This window comes from Sapajus apella, unplaced genomic scaffold, assembly GCF_009761245.1.
Source record: "Sapajus apella isolate SASKATOON/1434 unplaced genomic scaffold, GSC_monkey_1.0 scaffold3, whole genome shotgun sequence".
Taxonomy (NCBI): domain Eukaryota; kingdom Metazoa; phylum Chordata; class Mammalia; order Primates; family Cebidae; genus Sapajus; species Sapajus apella.
In genome coordinates, this window is record NW_022436943.1 from 36,762,750 (window position 1) to 36,789,380 (window position 26,631).

General features: G+C 34.5%; 1 protein-coding gene across 6 annotated transcripts in view; it reads right to left on the reverse strand.

The window, feature by feature from the left end:
* Positions 1-26,631, reverse strand: part of CSMD3 (CUB and Sushi multiple domains 3) — a 1,239,477-nt gene that overhangs the window by 673,429 nt on the left and 539,417 nt on the right. For all 6 annotated transcript variants that reach the window (XM_032246339.1, XM_032246357.1, XM_032246370.1 and 3 more), the window contains one exon: positions 1,419-1,540. In XM_032246339.1, the coding sequence (XP_032102230.1) occupies positions 1,419-1,540 (122 nt within the window). The remainder of the gene's footprint in view (positions 1-1,418; positions 1,541-26,631) is intronic.

Below are 26,631 nucleotides of genomic sequence, written 5' to 3' on the forward strand. Positions count from 1 at the left end.
AATAGTGTACAGCATGCTGCTAAGTTTTCAACAAATGTCAGTTTGTTTTTCAAGCATCTCATGTTTTTTTTTTTTGTCAACAACCAATAATATACACAGAGAAAGAAATCAGTAAATATTTGTTGCACCAAATTTAACTGATGGCATAGGTTGGGTGGATAACATGATTTTCTTCATGCAACAGAGAGGTTTGATTTAGAAATTTACCCAAGTTTATATACATAATTTGGGGCAGAATAGGCTTCTGATCTAGTTCTTCTGATTTATAAATTAGTGCTCTTCTTAGAGGCAAATATAACTGTCACTGGGTTGAGTTTTAAATCAACTCTGCTGCTCTTAGAATTAGGTTTCAAGAACTTGACAGGCGATCACAAAAATTCCCGGGAGGCAATATATACTTTAATAATGATGAATTAATGTATTTCAAGGCCTTGTTAGTTTTATTAACAACTGTATTTGTATTAACTTACTTCTCTTTTTATGATACTATAAAATATGTTTCGTTACTATTCACATTTCAAAGATAAAGAAACTGAACATCATAAAGGTTAAGTAACTTAAAGTTATCTGTAAATTATACATTAGTATTTGAAACACAATCTGACCCAGTTTTATGAGCTCTACCACCAAGCTCTACACAATCTGACCCAATTTTATGAGCTCTACTACCAAGCTTTTTAAAATCTAACCCAAAAAAAGCTATCACATAATTTAAGATCTGAGAGAAATGTTGATTTTTTTTTTTTTCTCTATTTAGGTCCTCTGTATTGCTACAAAATCACATCTTACAAACAGAAGCAGGATAGCAAGAGAAGGGAAGAAAAACCAGCAAAATTTTCAGTTGCTTTTACACTCATTGTGCTATACTTTTGTTTGATGTGTAGTGGCACATACATAGTTAGATGGGTTACTCATACTAGAATCAACTAGAAAGTCAATTCAATCTTTTGAAATATCCATAATATAAATTCTTTATTATTGCAAAGCACATTAAACAAACTATTTCAAATAAATATCTATGTGATATATAGCAATAGAGAAATACTGAAAGTCAGCTATGTATAAAAACATGATTGACCTGAATGATGTGTCAAACAGAAAGACACAAAGAAAAAATCCACTATTCATAACTACTGTTAAAAAGCAAACACAACCTTCAAAAAGGTACTTCAGAAAGCATTCATTTATAATTTTAACATTTTTATTTATACGTTAGTAGCTGGGAGTAGAGTTGTATTATTTTTATTTTTTCCCAAATTTCTCATATAAACTTGTTTTAAAAATGGATAAGTAGAGAATATTGCCAAAATCCTACTTGAGTTATGAATTTTCTATACTGCATTTTCCTTATTACTTCTTTGCCTTTGTCCTTATGATTATGACTTTTTTTTTTAAAATCACATATGGTGTTCTCTTACCTTATTTGTATTCACTGCTGTGATGACCCAGACGCATTGTGCATTGCTGTCATACTGGAATGGAAAGTTGGGAGATGTAAAGGTACCACTTGGTCCTTGAAGATTAGAGCCACACGTCTTCACTAAAAGAGAAATTGCATTTTAAAAGATGAACATATGCCACATGTAAAATTATAACAATAATATATCTTGCAAATAGACTTTAAATTCACAATGACCTAATTATAACCACATTGAAAAATATGTTATGGTACTCTAATGTCACTTACAAAAACACAGTGTTTTTAACACCCTGGGATTCACAAGCTCAATACTTTCAACATTAATGGAAAACTAGTTATGAACAGAATTGTCCTCTGATTCTAAATAGGTGTGTTTAATTAGAGAAAGGTATATTTACCCAATATTGTGTTAACAAATATATACGAAGAGAATGAAGCAGAGCCTTGGATTAATGAAGCAATCTAAAAAGTGTTTTTATTTGTGTTTATTAAGTACCCTAGGACTCACAATAGCGCAGTTGAGAACCACCAATAGGAAAACTTCTCTTTCTATACTTATAACTATGAATTAAAGCAGTCAGACCAAAAAAAAAAAAAAAAAAGGAGTTACATTTAAGTAATTTAATGAATTCGCACAAGAGTGGAAAGTTGTAGCATTTTCTCAGTGTTCTAACTCATCTTTTTTCTACTTAATAAATGAGCCAGTGATCATACTGTTTCTGTTTTCTAACATGTTTCTTGATCACCATGAATTTCTGGATTCCACTACTTTTGATTTTGATTTCTTTGCCAGTTCTGTTGAATCCTGCCCACATTATCATTTTCTAATCCATCAACAATAATCTGTTGTATGTTTAAATGATGGACCATTGAATGTATATTTTCATATACACTTCAATCTGTACATAGTTATCACCACAACTTTGAAAATCAGTTTATGGACCTCCTAAAAGTTTTCTTTACATGATCAAAGCCACTCTTCTAGTATATAGTAGTCAGAATTTCAGCCCAGGTCTTCTGACTCAAATCTTGTTTTTTAAGTCACTAAAAGTGTGTCTTTCTTGTATGTTACATGTAGATTTCTTTACTAGTTTATTTTCTTTATGGCGTAAATCTATTTCAGACAACGTTCCTGCAACTTGATGGTTACGTCTTGTGTTGATTTAATAGTTACTTTTAATTATCTTGTGTGTGTCTGTATATTTTCTATATTTTAACCATAAAATCATATTGTTTTGTATAGAGAAAATAATAAATTGTATTTTTCTTCCCTCACCATTATTTGAAATTCAATCTTTTCCCCCATTTACTACTTAACTTCCTGTAAATATTCTATGCTCACTAATTCATTTTCTTTTCCCCTTTCGCTCATTGAAGTATTTCAGTCTGATTCCCATTCTCATTTAATTGTTTAAATTGCTTTTTCAAAGCCAGCAATGACCCCATAATTGCTAAATACAGTACCTCTTCATTTTTTACGCATATTTGATATCTCAGCAGTAATGCAAAGTATTGATAGGCTTTGTTTCAAATTTTCTCCCTTCCCTTATACAGTACTAAGCTCTATTGATTATTTGTATGTATATTTTAAACAGTTCTGCTCTACTATATTCTTTGTTCTGGTTTTATTTTATTTTTATTTATCTGACCCTTAAGTAGAATAATTCTAAATTGATTTAATCACCTCTTTTCCATTTGTTCAATGGTTTCTCTCAACAGTTAAACTAATTCACTTCTATGACTGGAAAGGACATTTGACAGCTTTCAAATCTACATCTCCAGATTTGGCATCTCTCTTGATTTCTAGATTAATCTTTTTGTCTGCTGGACATTCAATGAGATGCTTTTAGGCAGCACTTTCAACTAATTGTTTCTTGAATAGACCATCCAGCTCCTTGCCTTGCAGAAATACTCCTCAAGGTCTATTCTGTTTTCCTCCTTGGAAATATCTCTATTTTTGCTTCATTCTTCTCTTCTCAATGTCCAGTGCTTCTTCCTCATTTTTCCTGTAGTGGTAAAAGCCATTTAACTCCTTTTCCAGATTCCAACTTCTCTATTACATCCTCCTCAGTGCTACTATATTTATCTTTCTAAAACACAGATTTGATTACGTTACCTAACTGTATGAAAACTTGGTATCTATTTCCAATGGAATAAAGTACACATTTCCTGACAGAGAATTATAATTATTCCTGTGATTACCTAAATTTATTTTCTAGTACAATGTCCCACTATTTTAAATAGTCATACACTTTACTTGTGCTAGAACAGACTTCTTGCCCTTCCTTGAATTTACCATACGCCTTATAATGTTCTAGATTTTTCTTGCTGCTTCCCAAGTCTAGAATATCATTCCTTCTTACATTTACTTGAAGATATTCTATTTATTTAAACAAAGCCAAGGTGATGTGCCACTTCTTTCCATAAGAACGGTTTCTAATTCTTCCACTTAGGGTCCTGTAATGGATTATACAGTTTATAGCATATTATTAACAGCATATTTATACAAATGTTTAGGTGCTTGTGGCCTGATAGAGAATGTGGCTTGAAAGAGCTTAAGAACTTTATAGAAATGAGAAACTTATAGCAATCATAACGCAATTGGTTTGTAGTAGCTATAGCTTTCTTATTGAATATACTGCTTCTCTTCTTTTCTTCGTAATTCTCTGGCATACTTTGCTTTCTAAACTATATACACACATAATCTTTTGAAAACAAGGTCTTATTTACCTCTTTGTTAGCTCAGTATAATGGCTTTCATGATGTAGGTATGTTTGCTAAAGAAACAAATGTACAAGTTCTTTGGCACAGCTCTTAAATTCACTATAAAATTGTGCCCTCTTCATGATGATTAAGAATCTTTATAAATATGTTTCAGAGTGAAAAACTGTCCTCTATGAAAATGATTTTCTTTTTCTATAAAAATAAAGAAAAAATTTACAAAATGATAAGTATCTATCACCCATAAGTATTTTGGTAAGCTTATTTACTTCCATCCAAACCTCACCATAACCATTTAACAAGTAGGCGATCTACAGATATTTTTGTTTTGTGGTCAATATGAGTTTTTGCATGTTTCTTGTTTTTTAAAATGTATTTGTGTGTTTTAACAAACATAGCTAACTCTATATTATCAGTCTGAAGATATTTTTCATATATGTCATGATGACTGCTCTCGGTCAGTACATACAGTTTTTTTTTTTGCTTTCATAGGTTTAACAGTGCAAACAGAAGCTGACAGAACTATTGGAAGTTTTTGACAGCCTTCCACTATGAGAATAGCACATGATAATTAGGGGGTTTTCTTAATCTTGCAGTGGGAAATAAGAAGACATGTAGAATAGACCTGCTATTTGAACAGAGTTGCAGCTGTTCCCACATAGCAACACAAACACAATGAAGATCTTGGTACATTTACGTATTTTGTTTTATAGCTGGAAAAATAAGCTGATTACTATGGAAAAACAAACTTCAAAATCTCAGTGGCTTACTACAGTAAGTAATTTTTATCTGTAATTCCATTGTACTTGTGCTTTATACTTGTGTTATTGTAGGATTAATTCTTAGAAGAAAAATTAATTAGTTACAACACATGAGCATTTAAAATTTTGATAAATATGCCTAAATTACTCTCCAAAAGTTTTTTCAGCATATTCTCAAAAATATTAAAAAGAGGACAGTTCCCCAAACTGTCACCAAAATAACAGTATCAACCATTGTGATTTTGTCATTATGTCAAGAATGTCAATGTTTTACTTTCCAGCTCTTTCTCTACATTTTTAGTACACTTTAACAGAAGTCTTTATTGTTATCTCTGTTTTTCGCTCTTTTTTCTTTGTACACTTTTCCTCGTTTCATTTTTTCTTACTGATTTATAAAAACTTCTGGTATATTACTAATATTAACTCATTTATGTGTGCTACAAATATTTTATTACAGACTTTTGTTGCTTTTAATTTTTCTTTGAATTTTTCTCTGCAAACTTAAAAATTATGTGTAAATTTGTCAGTATTTTCTTTTAGATCTTGTGTTTTATATCTCACTTAAGGAAAATTTTCTTCAAATCTAAATAAAATAACCAATATTTCTCATTATTTAATATTTTTATTGTGTTATAATTAAACTTTATCTACAAATTGGTTTTGTATGGGGCAAGGTAAAGAAGTATTTATAGTAAATTCTATATTATTCTTCCTGAACTAAAAATACCATTTATATTATATTTATATATTTATATAGACTATACATAAATGTTTAAGAAACTCATATATGGGTTTGAGCCTTTTTTTTTTTTTTTTTGGTATTGACTTACTGATCTATGGTGACTCTTCTGCCAGTACCATGCTGCTTTCATCATTTTTTTAAATAGATGGCACGCATCTCCCCATTCCTATTCAATTTCATAATTATCTTGATTAGCCATTAATATTTGTTTTTCCATAAACTTTTAGATGTGTCAGTTTGTCAAAGTAAAGGAGACTGGTGACTGGATTGAATTGTATTGAGTTCATACATTATTTTGATACAAATTGTCCTCTTCAATGGAGCTTTTAGTAACACTAAGGAAATAAGTAAATGTGGCTACAGTAGATGCACAGCAGTAAAGTAGTACATTTCAGAAATTAAGCTGAAATTTCTAAGCATGTAAGAATTCCATACTTATAGTCTCAGAAAAACAGAAATGGTAGAAAAAGACAAAAACATTGTAAATATACCAATGAATGTATGAAATCAAAACAAATGTTAGGTTATAAATAAAATATGACAGCTTTGGTAATTAAAGAATAGAACAAAATGTGGATGCCAACACTAGTGATACCATATAATATTGTCTTACAGGTTCCAGGCAAGGCAAAAAATCAAGAAAATTTGAAAAAAGTATTAGAATTTGAATAAGAAACACGTCATTATTTACATGTAATACAATTTTTATTTCTTACATTCCAGAGACATAATAATTTATCTACCACAATATGTTATATTATTTTTAAGAGTCCTATATGTCAGCTTTAAAATATATAGTTCATATAAAATGTATAGGTGTCTCTTTTTTGTGAGATGGAGTCTTATCTGTCACCCAGGCTTGAGTGCAGTGTCATGAACTCGGCTCACTGCAACCTCTAACTCCCAGGTTCAAGCAGTTCTCCTGTCTCAGCCTCCCAAGTAGCTGGAAGTACAGGTGCTTGTCACCACACCTGGCTAATTTTTTTTTTTTTTTTTTGTATTTTTAGTAGAGATGGGGTTTCACCATGTTGGTCAGGCTGGTCTTTAGCTCCTAACCTCAGGTGGTCCACCTGACTTGGCCTCCCAAAGTGCTAGGATTGCAAGCCTGAGCCATCACACCCAGGCGTGTAGGTTTCTATTATAACAAACATAGTTAGAAATTCAAATGGAAAAGTCCAATTTATACAAGCAGCAGAAATTATATATAATTTTAAAAAACATATTTTGCAAAAGAAGTGTAAGACAGAGGTCCTATAAAGCCTACTATTAAAAAAAGGGGGGGCACTAAATACTACTTGTAGAAATGGAAAGATAGGGTAAGTTCTGAATGGGACAGATTATTATCATAAAAATGCTAACATCCTGATTTGAGCAGTTTATAATGAACTAATAGGTTAGCTAATATTTATACATTTCTTATAGCTATGATTATTTTAACTTTTTAGTGCTTTAGAGTTGTTATTTTATAAAATATTCTGGTTATTTTATTCAGTCATCTATGTTTTTATAAAGGAAGATTAAAAATGGCTACCTTATACATTTTACAGTCCTGTTTGTGGAATAAAATGAACCAACATTTGCAGAGACATTGCAAAATACTGTTAACATTGATATAAGTATAGAAGCAGAAGCTAGAAGATGTATTCTTAGCTTGTCTACCAATGTATTCCTATTTTTTCCTCAGGTAAAACACATACAGTTAACTATGGTTTGGACAATGCCTAGGAATAAAGTTAAGTACAATGAAATATATTTAGCTTTAACTGTAACCTTCAGGCATTTAGATTTGTGCCAGATATGATGTTTCAACTACACAAGTAAGAAAGGCTGACATTTTATTTTTTGGTTGAGTAACGACATGATTCACAGGTTAAGGATTCTTTTTGCACAGAATATATCAACTGAGGTCTATCTATAGTTGTCTTTGGGTCCACTGTGCCCCCAAGAAGCATTTTCACTCTCTCCTGGAATTTCCCTTATTGAGTTTTTATATCATTATTTCTCAAATAGTATTGAAGAACTTTTGTAATCTTACTCCAACAGATGCTTAGGATTTGTAAATTCTGTAAAGCTCTTTCCACTCACTTACTTGTAATTCCTTAAACAGGCTGGGAATGTTCACACTTTAAGACCCTAGCACTTTCTATTTTTCCGGCATAGGTTTCTACTCAAACAGTATTCCATAAATGGCCTCTTCTAATATCTCTAAACTTTAGTTTTTTAAGTATTATCTTTGCAGAACACACATACATACACACACACACAATTGTTTATTGTCTGTTTTCCTCCTTAGAATGTAACATTCATGAAAAAAAGAACTAGGTTTTGTTTATCACAGTATCTCTGGTTCATAAATATGTGCCTGCCATATGGAAGACACTCAGTGAAAGAATGAATGAACAAATGATTAAAATACTTAGAGTCACAACAAAGATTTGGATTTGTTCATCATTTGTGTCTTCCACTTGTTTTTTTCCCCCCTTTGGAATTTGGTAGCAAGTCAAGCTTCTACCTTTTGTTGAATGCAGAATGTGGTAATGAATCCACAAAAGATTCATTAACATTGTGTCAACAAGCATGTCCTGTTGCCTCCCATTCTAAGGCTATATGTTAGGGTTGTTGAAAGATTTCTGGTAAGGAACATTTTGTTGTTGTTGCTGTTATGAGGAGTATGATAGCGTATGTAATTAAAGGAGTTATTAGTATGCAGTTAGTGGTTTATTTTTCATCTTTATGCTGAAGTTTTTAGTTCTTGTATCTTCAAATCTTCAACTATACCTGCATCTTCATGTTCCCACTTGAGCAAATTCAAACCACCTGGATCTCAGTTTTTTTACTTGTAAACTTAGATAGTTGTACTATGTCACCCATAAGCTCTGATAAGCCTAATATGATTATATGATTACATCATGTAGTTATTTGTGTGCTCTGAATGGCTTTCCCAAGATGTGCAATGAAGTTGCTAGAGCCTGAAAGTTATATTATTGCCGACTGAGGCCTTTACTGTCTCAGAGAAATGTTATTATTATTTAAAGTGTTTGCTGACATGTGACATGAGAAATAATGAATCCACTAGAAGAATCAAGTTGAATTCAAATGTATTTGCAGCATTTCCTTTTTTGTGGTTGTTCACCTGAGAGTTAGTAAATATTGTAGTCTTGCCCCTAGTAGAAGTAATTCCATTTCTATCTATCTTTCAATATCTATACTGGCTTTTTTGTTTATTAGACAGGCATAAGGATAAGTGTTCATAGTGTCAGAGACTGATTTGACATTCTCTGAAAGTAACTTGGTATTGACAATGGCATAAATTATAATTCTTCTGCTTCACAAGATGTGATAGACAAAGTAGCCAATATTATTCTTTACTTAATAGTTTTCTATTGCTTCTAGAAACTCTAACTTGTACTTTGGAAAATTACGTATTCTAATAAGATGTAACTACGTAACAATGAGAAAGTATGTACAGCTCAAACCTTGTGAAGTGCAAGTCAGAATGGCCCAGACAAAGGAAGATGTACCAACAAAGGACTGACTTAATTAAATGTTTCACATTGGGCAGTTAGGCAAGACAATAAATAACCTTGGGAGCAAATATGAAATCACTGGAAATGGGGAAATGTTGGTATCTAAAGATGGACAACTTTCACCAATCAATGAGATTTGGATGTTGAGAGAAATGGTGTGGTTATATCTCAGCAAGGAAAGGGAACTATCTCTGACTTCATAGAGGTATGCCAGGGCATGTGCTACCCACATGTTTCAGGCTCTTTCTAATCTTTCTAATCTTTCTAATTCTTTCTGATCTTTCTTCGTTCAACATCAACATTAGTATTTGAATTTCATTTTTACCATCAACAGTTTGCAACAAGGCTGATAGTTTGAGTCTATATCATGGCATATCATTCTCCTCAAATAGCTAAAGGAATCTTGAGAAAGAACAAAGTTGAGGCATCAAACTCCCTGATTTCGAACTACAGTTATGCATTACTTAATGATAGAGATACATTCTGAGACATGTGTCAGGCAATTTTGTCATCATAGAGTGTGCTTACTACACAAATCTAGATTGTGTAGCCTACTACACTACAGTATAGCCTATTGCTCCTAAGCTACACACCTTTTCAGCCTGTTACTGTACTGTATACATTGTATGCAATACAATGCAGACAATTAGAACACAATGATAGTTGTGTATCTAAACATATCTAAACAAAGAAAAGGTAAAAGTATTCTACAAAAAATTAAAAATGACACACCTGCATAGGGGCACTTACAATGAATAGCATTTGAAGGACTGGAAATTGCTCTTTGTGAGTCAGAGAGTGTGGAGTGATGTGAAGGCCCGGGGTGTTACCATACACTAATGTAAACTTTATAAATACAATGAGTTTTTTTTAATTGTTACTCAAATAGTGTATTAACCTTAGCTTACTGTAACTTTTTTACTTTATAAACTCCACATTTTTAAAAATTTATTTTATTGCATTTTAGGTTTTGGGTACATGTGAAGAACATGTAAGATAGTTGCATAGGTACACACGTGACAGTGTGATTTTCTGCCTTCCTCCCCATCACCTACATCTGGCATCTCTCCCCTTGCTATCTCTCCCCAACTCCCCACCCCGCACCGTCCCTCCCCTATTTCCCCCCAATAGATCCCAGTGTGTAGTGCTCCCCTCCCTGTGTCCATGTGTTCTCATTGTTCAACACCCGCCTATGAGTGAGAACATGCGGTGTGTGATCTTCTGCTCTTCTGCCAGTTTGCTGATAATGATGGTTTCCAGGTTCATCCATGTCCCTACAAAGGACACAAACTCATCGTTTTTGATGGCTGCATAATATTCCATGGTGTATATGTGCCACATTTTCCCTCCCTCAATAAGCTAGGTATTGACAGAACATATCTCAAAATAATAAAAGCTATTTACGACAAACCAACAGCCAATATCATACTGAATGGGCAAAAACTGGAAGCATTCCCCTTGAAATCTGGTACTAGACAAGGATGCCCTCTCTCACCACTCCTATTCCATATAGTACTGGAAGTTCTAGCCAGAGCAATCAGGCAAGAAAAAGGAATAAAGGGTATTCAAATAGGAAAGGAGGAAGTCAAATTGTCTCTATTGGCAGACGATGTGATTGTATATCTAGAAGACCCCATCGTCTCAGCCCAAAATCTGAAACTGATAAGCAATTTCAGCAAAGTCTCAGGATACAAAATTAATGTGCAAAAATCACATGCATTCCTATACACCAATAACAGACTTAAAGAGAGCCAAATCAAGAACAATCTTCCATTCACAATTGCCACAAAGAGAATAAAATACCTAGGAATACAACTAACAAGGAACGTAAAGGACCTCTTCAAGGAGAACTACAAGCCACTGCTCAACGAAATCAGAGAGGACACAAACAGATGGAGAAACATTCCATGTTCATGGTTAGGAAGAATCAATATCGTAAACTCCACATTTTTAAAACTTTTGACTCTTGTAACAATACTTAGCTTATAATACAAACACATTGCACAGACATACATTATTTAATTTCTTCATATGTTTATTCCATATGATTTTTTTCTATTGGTTTTTGCTCTTTATAATTTATTTAAAACTAAGACACAAACACACACATTAGCCTACGTCTACACAGGGTCAGGATCATCAATAGCAATGTCTTCCTCCATATCCTGTCCCACTGACAGGCCTTCAGGGGCAATAATACATATGGAGCTGTCATTTCCTATGATGACAACACCTTATTCTGTAATACCTCCTAAAGGATCTGGCTGAGGCTATTTTACTGCTGAAAGAGTACACATTTTTTTTAAAGCAGAAGAGTACACTCTAAAATGATTATTAAAAAGTATGGTGTATTAAATACTTAAACTACTAACATAGTTGTTTATTATCATAATCAAATATTGTGTAGTATACATAATTGTATGTGCCACATTTTACATGACTGGCACAACAGTTGGTTTGTTTACACCAGTATCACCAAAACACATGAGTAATGCATCGTATTATGATGTGACAATGGCTATAATGTCATTAGGTGGTATAAATTTTTCAGGTCCATTAAAATCTTACAGAACCAGGATTGTACATGTTATATATGACTGTATATACAAAGCTACAGTAATCATAACAGTATGGTACTGGCATAAAAACAGAGACACAGATCAATGAAACAGAATAGAGTGTTCAGCAGTAAACCCACACATATATGGTCAACTAATCTGTGACAAGGGCACCAAAAATACAAAATGGGGGAGAGAATAGTCTCTTCAACAAGGTGTTGAGGAAACTGAATACCCACATCCAAAAGATTGAAATTGAATGCTTGTCTTACACATTATACAAAACTTAGCTTGAAATAGATTAAAGACTTACATGTAGTATATGACTCCATAAAACTTCTAGAAGAAAGCAGGAAAAAAATCTTGACATTCATCTTGGCAATGATTATTTGAATATGACACCAAAGGCATAGGCAACAAAAGCAAAAATAAACAAGTAAGCTTATTCTCAAGATATTGATAGGTGAAGAGAGTGGAGATTTTGGTGGATTGCTTGTAATTATTTATTTTCTCTAGTGGAGGAAAAAGTCTGGCTCCTGTGACTGAGTGAACACCAAAAGAGGAAAAAGAGAGAACAGTGACACTGTGTTTAGCTTATAATTTTAAAATGTGAATTTATTTTGTATTCCAATCTAGTGACATAAGTGCATTATCTGTGCTTATGAGAAAAATGTGGTTTGTTGTTTGAGAAGATTAGACATATTATAATTGTGTAAACTTTAATAAGCATCTAGCACTAAAAATTCTGTATCATAAACTGAGAGTAAGCAGTTAAATCACAGGAATATATGAATGTTTCCAAAATAAAATTGATTTTTTCATTATTTATTGATCAAATGTTATTCCTGAGTATGAAACCAAATACAAACTCATAGATTAAAACTTTGATTAGAGTGTGGCATTTCCTCAAGGATCTAGAATGAAATACCATTTGACCCTTGGCCAGGTGCAGTGGCTCACGACTGTAATCCTAGCACTCTGGGAGGCCGCGGCGGGTGGATCACGAGGTCAAGAGATCGAGACCATCCTGGCCAACATGGTGAAACCCCATCTCTACTAAAAATACAAAAAATTAGCCTGGCATGGTGGTGTGTGCCTGTAGTCCCAGCTACTCGGGAGGCTGAGGCAAGAGAATTGCTTGAAACCGGAAAACAGAAATTGCAGTGAATCAGGATTGTGCCACTGCACTCCAGCCTGGCGATAGCGTAAGACTCAGTCTCAAAAAAAAAAAGAAATACCATTTGATCCAACAATCCCATTACTAGGTATGTACCCAAAGGATTATAAATCATTCTACTATAAAGACACAATCATGCATATATTTACTGCAGCACTATTTACAATAGCAGACTTAGAACCAACCCAAATGCACATCAATGATAGATTGGATAAAGAAAATGTGGCACATATACACCATGGAATACTATGCAGCCATAAGAAAGGATGAGTTCATGTCCTTTGCAGAGGCATGGATGAAGCTGGAAGCCATCATTCTCACCAAACAAACACAGGAACAGAAAACCAAACACCATATGTTCTCACTCATAAGTGGGAGTTCAACAATAAGAACACATGGACACAGGGAGTGGAATATCACACACCAGAGCCTGTTGAGGGGTAGGGAACAAGGGAGGGAGAGCATTAGGACAAATGTCTAATGCAAGTAGGGCTTAAAACCTGGGTGAAGGGTTGATAGGTGCAGCAAACCACCATGGCATATGTATACCTATGTAAGAAACCTGCACGTTCTGCACATGTAACCCAGAACTTAAAGTAAAACTTTTTAAAAAAGCAAACTTTGCTTAGTAAAATATTAAATCAATTTTTTTCCTTTTCAATTATTTATTTATTGACCTTTACTTTAGGTTAGAAGTACATGTGGTAAACATGTATATATGTAAACTTGTGTTATGAAGGCCAACAATCATATGATAAAAAAGCTCAACATCATTAATCATTAGAGAATTGCAAATCAAAACCACAATGAGACACCATTTTACACCAATCAGAATGACTTATTTTTTAAAAGTCAAAGAATTTAGATAAGAAATTTTACCAAATAAAATGACCATTAGTATTTCAAAATAACTGTGTAATTTTTCCATTGAATATTAGATAATATGTTTTTAATTCATTTGTGAAGGCTGAGTGCTGTATAGTTTTTATTACGAAAAATCATGAATTCCACAAATATCAAATGAATGCATATTCTGTTTAAAACACTATGCTGGGCACTGGAGGTCCAAGCTGGAATGAAACAGCACGATCTTGGTTCATTGCAACCTCCTCCTCTGGGATTCAAGCTATTCTCCTGCCTCAACCTCCTGAGTAGCTGGGATTACAGGTGTGCAACATCATGCCTGGCTAATTTTTTTGCATATTTAGTAGAAACAGGGCTTCACCATGTTAGCCAGACTGGCCTTGAACTCGTGACCTCAGATGGTCTGCCCATGTCAGCCTCCCAAGGTGCTGGGATTACAGATGTGAGTCACTGCACCTGGCCTTAAATTTCATATAGAACCAAAAAAGAGCCTGCATAGCCAAGACTATCCTAAGCAAAAAGAATAAAGCTGGGGGCATCACACCACCTGACTTCAAACTATACTACAAGGCTACAGTAACAAAAACAGCATGGTACTGGTACCAAAACAGATATATAGACCAAAGAAACAGAACAGAGGCCTCAGAAATAATGCCACACATCTACAACCATCTGATCTTCAACAAACCTGACTAAAACAAGCAATGGGGAAAGGATTCCCTATTTAATATATGGTGTTGAAAAAACTGGCCATATGCATAAAACTGAAACTAGACTCCTTCACAAGAAAAAAACAAACTACCCCATCAAAAAGCGAGTGAAGGATATGAACAGACACTCCTCAAAAGAAGATATTGATGCAGCCAACAAACATATGAAAAAAAAAAACTGCTCATCACTGGTCATTAGAGAAATGTAAATCAAAAACTACAATGAGATACCATCTCACACCAGTTAGAATCATGATTATTAAAAAGTCAGGAAGCAGCAGATGCTGGAGAGGAAGTGGAGAAATAGGAATGCATTTACACTGTTGGTGGGAGTTGTGAATTAGTTCAACCATTGTGAAAGACAGTGTGGGGATTCCTGAAAAATCTAGAACCAGAAATATCATTTGACCCAGTAATTCCATTACTGAGTATATAGCCAAAAGATTATAATTCATTCAACTATAAAGATACATCCACATGTATGTTTATTACAACACTGTTCACAATAGCAAAGACTTGGAACCAACCCAAATGTCCATCAATGGTAGACTGAATAAAGAAAATATGGCACATATACACCATGGAATACTATGTAGCCATAAAAACGGATGAGTTCCTGTCCTTTGCAGGGACACAGATTAAACTGGAAATCATCATTGTCAGCAAACTAACACCGGAACCAGAAAACCAAACACCGCATGTTCTCACTCATATGTCGGATTTGAACAATGAGAACATATGGATACAAGGAGAGGAATATCACACATGGGGGCCTGTCAGGGGATGGGGGGAATAGGGGAGGGAGAAATACCTAATTTAGATAATGGATTGATGAGTGCAGCCATCCACCATGCCACGTGTATACCTACGTAACAAACCTGCATGTTCTGCACCTGTATCCTAGAACTTAAAGTATAATTAAAGAAATTGAATATACCTAAATAGAATTTTTAAATAGCTGAAGTTTACAATTTACATGCTTAAATTAAATGCAATACGAAGGCAATTTATTAGAAAAGCATCTCAGGATAAATAGGCTATCACTTGTAATTCTAGCCAATCTTTTTTTCTAGAAAATAAATCAAATTAATATTAATGATATGCTATATTTTATGGAGATATTTATTCAACATCAAACATTGACTTAGAATGTTTCAATGTAAAAAAAAAAAATAAGGTAAGATCCTACCCTTAAGAGCTTGCAGTCTTAAATGGATACAAATAGGCTCTTGTAATAATAGCTTATAACTACTAAGATAAAAGTAATCAGTAATTATGGAACCATAAAAGAATGGACATTTTCACTACCCTGGAGTTTAGAGAAGGCAACCTGAAGATGATGTCAGAGCTGAATCTTGAAAAGTTAGGATGCATAAACTTGGAGTAGAAATTCAAAATGGACTTCTAGGCAGGAGAAAGAGACACAGTAAACAGCACACTGAGTACAGAAAAACTCTGGAATTCTCAGAACATCTAAGGTGATTGGGATTTGGGGTGATTCTTTAGATGGTGCTGGGGATGTAAATAAATGCCTATTCAAGGAGGGTCATATATGACAGGCTACTACAGTTGTTGGATTTTGGTTTTTTTTTTTTTTTTTTTTTTGTGAAAGCTAAGGGGGCTACTTTGCAGATATCCAAAAGGCACTTGACTTACCTATGTCTAGCTTTAAGTAGATCAGTCCAGCTGCCATATACAGGATGGATTTAACAGAGTAATATGGCAAGCCTAGATAAAAGACTAAAGTCCAGTCTTATAACTCTTTCCCTTTTTCCCTTTTTTACTTAAAAAATCCTTAAAAATGTAGCTGTATTCAGTTTCTACATATTTATTTGACAAATACAATTGTATATATGTATTATGTACAACACGTTTTGAAATATCCTATTAATTTAAATGCAGGGACACATTTATGCACTTGTTTATATATTGTCATTCACTCAGCCAACACTGTATATTAAAGAACTAAGATGCACTAAACTCTATGAGAATAGGTAATCATACAGCTGTGAACACGGCCCTCCTTCATGTACCTCATGTTACAGGGTGAGAGACAAACCTGAAACAGCCCAAACAAGTGAATCACATAACCATGAAACAAGTGCTACAACATAAAAGAATGGGGTGTCCTCAGGGTGTATATTTGAGGACTTACCATATCTTGAGTAGTCATATTAGAACGTACTGTTCTTTATTTTTAAACAAATTGAAGGATCATTAATATAAGATAATTTAAGGCATGACAGAGACAAAGTATGCTAAAAATATGAAATAAGCACCATCTTTAATGAGATTAAATTGTATTTCTTTCAAATGTATCTAACAATCAAAGTGTTAATGTTTTCTTACAATACTATAAATATGTTTCTATTAATTGTTAGCAATTATTGTGGACAGTAATAAATATTAGAAATTATTATTATTCCTAATTATTAGGAATTATTTTATTTTTATTAATAATAATAAAAATATTATTTTCATACCAAGGGTTGTAGCCCTTGGCATGAAAATGATGCTGGTAAGCAATTTTTAAAGTTCTTCAAAGCAGGTTCTTTTTAGGAGATTATTTTCCACACTCTAATCTTTTTATTTATACTAAAGGGCTTAAAGAATCCTTGGTGATATGAAAGCAGCATAATGGCCAATCATTTCCCAAAATAATGAGGTTTCATTAGAAACATTTTCCTGATTAACAAGTAAGATATTCCCCTAAAGTGGCATTCAAGACCTTTATAAAGGGAAATAAAGGGAAGAGAAAAGGGAACAAATTCTTCCTGATTAGGAAACTACTTCTGGGAATTGGGTCAGTGATTCCTAGGATATGAGAAACACTTATTTACAGGAGAGTCTATTTCTCTAAGCAAAAGAATAATATTTAAAATATATATATATATATATATATATATATATATATATATATATTATTGATTAATTCCAGGAACAAAACATAAGATTGTGCAGAATGTCAACTGTCAAGATCCCTGATTCCTAGTTGAGTTTATTTTACTCATTCCTTTTTCTGGGAGACTGGTAGGTAGAATGGTATAATTGTATCAATCTAAGAAAAAGTTCTGAAAATTAAAAAAGAAAATGGAAATAGGGAAGTCTTAGAATAAATTCAGAGCTCTACTGATGTGAAAGGACAAGAAAATCTCAGGACCCAAACTCTTCATGTCAAAAGGAAAAAATAAGCCTGTAAACTGAGTCAAGCAAAAAAACCCTCGTCTTTCCTTTTGTTACTAACCAGCAACAAGATAGGAGACCACATGTCCCCCGAGTAGCTTCCTTTGCCCTGGCAATGTAAATTAACAGCTCCTCTTCATAGGTAAGAGACAAAAGTAAGTCTAGAAATCATCCCTTTGCCCACCCTTGAGGCAAATGCACATTTACTGAGCATGGCAATGAATAACTGACTGTTGCCCTACCTTCTTCCTTTGCACGTGGATTCTATGAAAGCTGATTCAAGTCTCACAGGAATGTGTCCACTTATCCCACTACCTATTCTACATTCTTTGCTTTCCTCTTTTCCCCTCCTGCCCATTCTTTTCCCTTTATTTATGTAAACTCTCAGAATCTTCTTTAGAAAGTGTGTGGGCTACAAATCCTACTGTAGCTTGTGTCTCATTTTCCTGGGCACATACTCAAGCTTCCCAAAATAAACCTCTAAATTAATTGAGACTTGTCTCAGACACTCTTTTGTTTACATAGAACAAATACGTTTGTCCCAAATTATGTAGACACTGGATGGGAAAGAAAAATGAATTCATCCTTTATCTGACATACTGAAACAAGTTGAATGACACTTAAGAAACTTTTGATGCTCATAAACAAGTTAAATAATTGTCATAACAGGAACTCCAATAAAGAATTTCTTTAGCCTAATATGCTGACAGGCAATTTTGCTGAATCAAATCTTTCAAAATCCTAAATAAGAAAAAATACACAAAGCTCATATTTAAGATTGAGAAGTGAAATATAAATGTCAAAATCAGATGCTGCATGCTGAAAAGCACACAGTTGGCCCACCTGGTAAATGGGACATGAGTAGTGAATAAAAAGGAGGGGTTGTGTGGCCATCTGGCAAACATATGTACAGGGTAAAGAAGCACACCTTTACTTAAAATGTTCAGATGTATCTGAACCCCAGGCCACGTTTTGTCCAATCTTCCAATTTTTCAAAGAGAAACTGACAATTTGGATATTTGTGTGAAATCTTCAATTTTCAAATATTGACAAACAATTTAAAATATATCAACCTATAATAGCCAAATAAATATGAGCTACTTCTGGAATATAAAGCTTTGGTTTGTAATGTCTGATTCACATATACTTTTTAATGTCAAATTAAAATAAGTAGATTATTATTTCAATGAAATAAATTGTGCAGAGTTCCCTAGAATGTTAACATCATTTACAAAATCATGGTACATTTGTCAAAAATAAGAAATTACCCTTGGTATGCTGCTATACAAGTCTTTATTGAAATTTCATCCATTTTATACATTTTTTTTAATAATGTCATTTTCTGTTTCAGAATATTGCAATTATTTCATATATATTTTTAGTCTTCTTCAATGCAAATTAATATTTTGCCAATTGTCATTTTTTTCCATGTGAGCTTAGCATGGAAAATCAATACCCTAATATAACTAACGTGGAACAAGGTTGAGCATGAGTTTCTGAGCTGGCAATATTTGAGGCCAGACCCTATACAGGCTGAAGTCTCTAAGGTATGCCACAGAAGCCCTTGGTTAAATCTGTCTGCATCACTCGTAGGTATCTTTGCATCATTGGTAAGTTAAAATTCTCACAGATTGCTTTTCAAGACTATAGTTAGCATCTTAAAAATATGCCACAGGGTGTTTTAACCTGGACAAAATGAAACAGTGCTTTAGAAATCAAGAAATATAAACTGTGCTGAGCTATTCAAGATGCTGAGTTATCTACTTATCATATCTTATTAAACAATGTACAAACCTTATTCTCAGAGAAAAATACAGTAATTGCAGCATGTGAGAGCAACCCTCTCAGTTTCACAAATAGTCAATTAACCCATTAATATCAACCTATGTGAATGATAAAATATAATAAGTTTCCTGCTTTTGCTTCGTCTAGGATTCCCAGCAGACGAAAACACTAGATAGCAGCCCTGTTTCTGTTTATAAAGATTTCTCAATTATCAGATTCTGGTAGGGTTCTTTGGCCTCCACACTGCCGACATTTTAGATTAGATAATTGTTCTGTTATAAAGGGATATCTTGTGCATTGCAGAAAGCTTAGCAGCATTCCTGTCTTCTACCCATTAGATGTCAGTGGCAGATTCGTTCCCCCAAAATTGGGGCGGAGCTGAGAAAATCAAAACTTGTTCCCAGATATTGCCAAATGTCTCCCAGCTGTCAGAATTCAGCCCCCTTTCCATTAAGAGCCACTAATTTAGGAGGATATTTTTTTCTACCCAATCTCTTTAACTTTTGTTTATCTCTTTTTTTTCTTTTACCAAAAAGTTTGGGTAAAAGGGTAACAGGAATAAAGTATAAACTTCAGCTTCTGTTGCAATGGGAAGTGATCATATTAAAGCCATAACAACAGAAGATTATTTTGATACTCAAGAAAGAAATAAAAATGTTGTTAGCATAAATTAAATACTCTGTTTTCCAGTACCTTATTATCATTTATCTAATTCCTACTAGTATTTGAGAATTTTATTAGTTATGCCTCTGGAAAGCTGTCCCTGAGAGACCCAAACCCAGTCCATTCTAAGTGTCCCTCCCCCAAGTTCCCATTATGTTTATCCCTAAAAGATGTCTTATTATGTATAAATATCTTACTTCTACTGTCTTTTCTGACTTGGTATACTGTGAGCCTCTTGAGAACAATTACCACATCTTATTCCTGACTGGTCCTTGATTTATCCTGTAATCAATCCATAAGTGTTTACTAAATGGTTGACACTCCAGGGAAATGTCCTGATTAAGATATCAAACTGGGTGATCTGAGATGCCAAGTAAGAGAATGATAGTACAGACTATGTGGAGGTGAAGCAGAGGAGCCTTCTAAAAAAGACTGAGCTGTAATATTCATGGAGATATCTAAATATCACACTTTAAACATTTAATCTGATGAACTAATGACAATCACAAAATAGGATATGTTGAAATACTTAAGGTACTGCTATAACACTTGCCACTGGAAAATTTATCAAGCACTTGAAATATATCTAATTTGTCCATACTAAAACTACTCCTGACATCACGTTTTCTTGTGGACATGAGATTCAAACCCTCTCTGAGGCCAGACTCTAAGCTCTAAAACCACTATGCAATAAAAGTTTGCTGTATAACAACAATTAATGACAATGGTGCTGGGTTTTTGTTTGTTTACTGATTTCTTCTCAATAGTTTTTGTAATCTCCATACCTATTTAGTTGTGCAGATAATGTTAAGAAAGACATTTACATTCTCAATGTTCCTTTATGGTCATATGATTGGAGGAACAAATTTCTTACTTGTAAGCACATCTAATAATGAAGAGCTCACTATCTGTTCAACATCATAGGAATACAGTTTCATTATGTCTGGGCTGTCGAGTTACCCTAAGAAATAAAGGTCAGTGATGAATCCTTTCTGCTAAGATGTCTCTCGTATATGACAATCTTTTTGTAAAAATGTATTTATTAAACTTAATGTTCCAGGGTACATGTGCAGATCATCCAGGTTTGCTACATATGTATACACATGACATGGTGGTTTGCTGCATCCATCAACCAGTCATCTATATTAGGTATTTCTGCTAATGCTATCCCTCCCCAATCCCCTCACCCACTGCTAAACCTCCCCTTGTCCTCCAACCCCTGGGCCCTAATGTGTGATGTTAACCTCCCTGTATCCATGTATTCTCCTTGTTGAACACCCACTTATGAGTGAGAACATGTAGTGTTTGGTTTCCCGTTCTTGTGTCAGTTTGTTGAGAATGAAGGTTTCCAGTTTCATCCATGTCCCTGCAAAGGTCAGGAACTCATCCTTTTTATGGCTGCATAGTATTCCATGGCATAATGTGCCACATTTTCTTTATCCAATCTATCATTGATGGGCATTTGGGTTTGTTCCAAGTCTTTGCTATTGTGAACACTGCCACAATAAACATACATGTGCATGTGTCTTTATAATAGAATGATTTATAATCCTTTGGGTATATACCCAGTAATGGAATTGCTAAGTGAAATGGTATTTCTATTTTTAGATCCTTGAGGATTTGCCACACTGTCTTCCACAATGGTTGAATTAATTTACACTCCCACCAACAGTGTAAAAGTGTTCCTATTTTTATACATCCTCTCCAGCATCTGTTGTCTCCTGACTTTAATGATCGCCATTCTAACTGGCATGAGGTGGTTTCTCCATGTGGTTTTGATTTGCATTTCTCTAATGATCAGTGATGATGAGCTTTCTTTCATATGTTTGTTGGCTGTATAAATTTCTTCTTTTGAAAAGTGTCTGTTCATATCCTTCATCCACTTATTTGATGGGGTCAGTTTGTTTTTTTCTTGAAAATTTGTTTAAATTCCCTGTAGATGCTGCATATTAGCCTTTGTCTGATGGGTGGATTAGAAAAAAGTTTTACCCATTCTGTTGGTTGCGGTTTTACTATATTGATAGTTTCTTTTGCTGTGCAGAAGCTCTCTAGTTTAATTAGATCCCATTTGTCTATTTGGGCTTTTGCTGCCATTGCTTTTGACATTTTAGTCATGAAGTCCTTGCTTGTGCCTATGTCACGAATGGTTTTGCCTAGGTTTTCTTCTAGGGTTTTCATGGTGTTAGGTTTTTTGTTTACATTTTTAATCCATATGGAGTTAATTTTGTGTAAGGTGTAAGGAAGGGATCCAGTATCAGCTTTTTGCTTATGGCTAGCCAGTTTCCCCAACACCATTTAGTAAATAAGAAATCTTTTCCTCATTGCCTGTTTTTGTCAGGTTTGTCAAAGATCAGTTGGTTGTAGTTGTGTGACATCGTTTCTGAGGCCTCTGTTCTGTTCCATTGGTCTATATCTCTGTTTTGGTACCAGTACCATGCTGTTTTGATAACAGTAGCCTTGTAATCTAGTTTGAAGTCACGTAGCATGATGCCTCTAGCTTTGTGCTTTTTGTTTTTGCTTAGAATTGTCTTGGCTATTTGGGCTGTTTTTTAGTTTCATATGAATTTTAAGTTGTGTTTTTTTTTTCAATTCTATGAAGAAAGTTATTGGTAGCTTGATGGGGATAGTATTCAACGTATACATTACTTTGGGCAGTATGGCCATTTTCATTATATAGATTCTTCCTAACCATGAGCATGGAATGTTTTTCCTTCTGCTTGCGTTCTCTCTTATTTCCTTGAGCAGTGGTTTGTAGTTCTCCTTGAAGAAGTCCTTCATGTTTCTTGTTAGCTTTATTCCTAGGTATTTTATTCTCTCTGTAGCAATTGTGAATGTGAGTTTGCTCATGATTTGGCTTTCTGTTTATCTATTATTGGTGTATAGGAATGCTTGTGATTTTTGCCCATTCATTTTGTATCCTGAGACTTGGCTGAAGTTGCTTATCTGCTTAAGAAAACTTTGGACTCAGACAATGGGATTTTCTAAATACACAATCATGTCATCTGTAAACAGGGACAATTTGATGTTCTGTCTTCCTATTCAAATACCTTTTATTTCTATCTCTTGTCTGATGGCCCTAGTCAGAGCTTCTATACTATGTTGAATAGGAGTGGTGAGAGTGGGCATCCTTGTTTTGTGCCAGGTTTCAGGGGAATGCTTCCAGTTGTTGCCCATTCAGTATGATACTGGCTGTGGGTTTGTCATAAATAGCTCATTATTTTGAGATATGATCCATCAATACTTAGTTTATTGAGAGTTTTTAGCATAAAAAACTGTTGAATTTTGTTGAAGGCCTTCTCTGCATCTATTGAAATGATTATGCTGTTTTTGTCTTTGGTTCGGTTTATGTGATAGATTGCATTTATAGATTTGCAGATGTTGAACCAGCCTTGCATCCCTGGGTTGAAGCCAACTTGACCATGATAGATGAGCTTTTTGATGTGCTGTTGGATTTGGTTTGCTAATATTTTATTGAAGATTTTGTTCATTGTGGATATTGGCCTGAAATTTTCCTTTTTAGTTGCATCTTTGCTAGGTTTTGGTATTGGGAAAATGTTGGTCTCATAAAATGAGTTAGAGAGGATTTCCTCTTTTTGTATTGTTTGGAATAGTTTCAGAAGGAATGGCACCAGCTCCTCTTTGTACCTCTGGTAGAAGTTGGCTGTGAACCCATCTGGTCTTGGACTTTTTTTGTCTGGTAGACTATTAATTGCTGCCTCAACTTCAGACCTTGTTATTGGTCTATGCAAGAATTCAACTTCTTCCTGGATTAGTCTTGGGAGGGTGTAAGTGTCCCAGAATTTATCCATTACTTCTAGATTTGCTGGTTTATTTGCATAGAGGTGTTTGTAGTAATCTCTTAAGGTAGTTTGTATTTTATGGGATCAGTGGTGATATCCCCTTTATCATTTTTATTGCATCTATTTGAATATTCTCTCTTTTCTATTAGTCTGCCTACCAGTCTATTTTGTTGATCTTTTCAAAAAACTCACTTTTGGATTTGTTGATTTTTTGAAGGAGTTTTTGTGTCTCTATCTCCTTCATTTCTGCTTTGATCTTAGTTACTTCTTACCTTCTGCTAGCTTTTGAATTTGTTTGATCTTGCTCCTCTAGTTCTTTTAATTGTGACATTGGGGTGTCAATTTTATGTCTTTCCGCACTTCTCTTGTTGGCATTATTGCTACAAATTTCCCTCTAGACGCTACTTTAAATGTGTGCCAGATATTCTGGTACATTGTGTCTTTGTTCTCATCGGTCTCAAAGAACACCTTTATTTTGCCTTCATTTCATTATTTATCCAGTAGTACCTTGGGAGCAGGTTGTTTAGTTTCCATGTAGTTGTGCAGTTTTGAATGAGTTTCTTAATCCTGAGTTCTAATTTGGCTGCACTGTGGTCTGAGAGACTGTTTGTTATGATTTCCATTCTTTTATATTTACTGAGGAGTGTTTTAATTCCAATTATGTGGCCAATTTTAGAATAAGTGTGATATGGTACTGAGAAGAATGTATTTCTGTGGTTTTGAGGTGGAGAGTTCTGCAGATGTCTATTAAGTCTGTTTGGTCCAGATCTGAGTTCAAGTCCTGGATATCCTTGTTAATTTTCTGTCTCATTGATCTGTCTAGTATTGATGGTGGGGTGTTAAAGTCTCCCACTACTATTGTGTGGGAGCCTCAGTCTCTTTGTAGATCATTAAGAACTTGCTTTATGTACCTGGGTGCTCCTGTGTTGGGTGCATGTATATTTAAGATAGTTTGCTTTTCTTGTTGCATTAATACGTTTAATACTTTTACCATTATGTAATGCCCTTCTTTGCCTCTTTTGATCTTTGTTAGTTTTAAAGTCTGTTTTAACAAAGACCAGGATTGCAACCACTGTTTTTTTTTTTTTTTTTTTTTTTTTTTTTTCTCGCTCTCTGTTTGCTTGGTAAATCTTCCTACATCCCTTTATTTTAAGCCTATGTGTGTCTTTACACATAAGTGGGTTTCCTGAATACAGCCCACTAATGGGTCTTGACTTTTTATCCAATTTGCCAGTCTGTGTCTTTTGATTAGGGGATTTAGCCCATTTACATTTAAGGTTAATATTGTTAAGTGTGAATTTGATCCTGCCATTTTGATGCTAGCTGGTTATTTTGCATGCTAGTTGATACAGTTTCTTCATAGCATTGATGGTCTTTACAGTTTGGTATGTTTTTTCAGTGGCTGGTACTGGTTGCTCCTTTCCATGGTTAGTGCTTCCATCAGGGGCTCTTATAGAGCAGGCATGGTGGTGACAAAATCTCTCAGCAGTTGTTTTTCTGTAAAGGATTTTATTTCTCCTTTGCTTATGAAGCTCAGTTTGGCTGTATATGAAATTCTGGGTTGAAAATTCTTTTCTTTTAGGATGCTGAATATTGGTCCCTACTCTCTTCTGGCCTGTAGGGTTTCTTTGGAGAGATTCACTGTGAGTCTGATGGGCTTCCCTTTGTTAGTAACCTGACCTTTCTCTTTGGCTGCCCTTAGCATTTTTTCCTTCATTTCAATCCTGGTAAATCTGATGATTATATGCCTTGGGGTTGCTCTTCTTGAGGAATATCTTTATGTATGGTGTTCTCTGTGTTTCCTGGATTTGAATATTGGCCTGCCTTGCTAGACTGGGGAAGTTCTCCTAGATGAAGTCCTGAAGAGTGTTTTCCAAGTTGGTTTCTTTCTCCCTGTCACTTTCAGGTACACCGATCAAATGTAGATTTGGTCTTTTCACATAATCCCATATTTCTTGGAGGCTTTGTTCATTTCTTTTTACTCTTTTTTTCCTCTAATCTTTCTTTCTCACTTTATTTCATTGTGTTGATCTTCAATCTTTGATATCCTTTCTTCTGCTTGGTTGATTCGGCTATTGAAACTTGTGTATATGCTTCATGAAATTCTTGTGCTGTGTTTTTCAGCTCCATCATGTCATTTATGCTCTTTTTCACACTGGTTATTCTCATTAGCATTTTGTTTAACATTTTTTCAATGTTCTTAGTTTCCTTGCATTGGGTTGGAACATGCTCCTTTAGCTTGAAGAAGTTTGTTATTACCTACCTTCTGAAGCATGCTTCTGTCAATTTGTCACACTCATTCTCCATCCACTTTTGTTCCCTTGCTGATGAGGGGCTGTGATCCCTTGGAGAAGAAGAGTCATTCAGGCCTTTGGTGATTTCAGCCTTTTTGTGCTGGTTTCTTCTCATCTTTGTGGGTTTACCTACCTTTGGTCTTTGAAGTTGGTGACTTTTGGATGGGGTTTCTGACTGGACATCCTTTCTGTTGATGTTGAAGTTTTTTCTTTCTGTTCGTTAGTTTTCCTTCTAACATTCTGGCCTTTCTGCTGCAGGTCTGCTGCAGTTTGCTGGAGGTCCACTCCAGACCTTGCTTACCTGTGAACCACCTGCAGGGGTTGCAGAACAGCAAAAGTTTCTGCCTGTTCCTTCCTCTGGTAGCTTTGTCCCAAAAACATACCTGCCAGATGTCAGCCAGAGCTCCCCTGTATGATGTGTCTTCC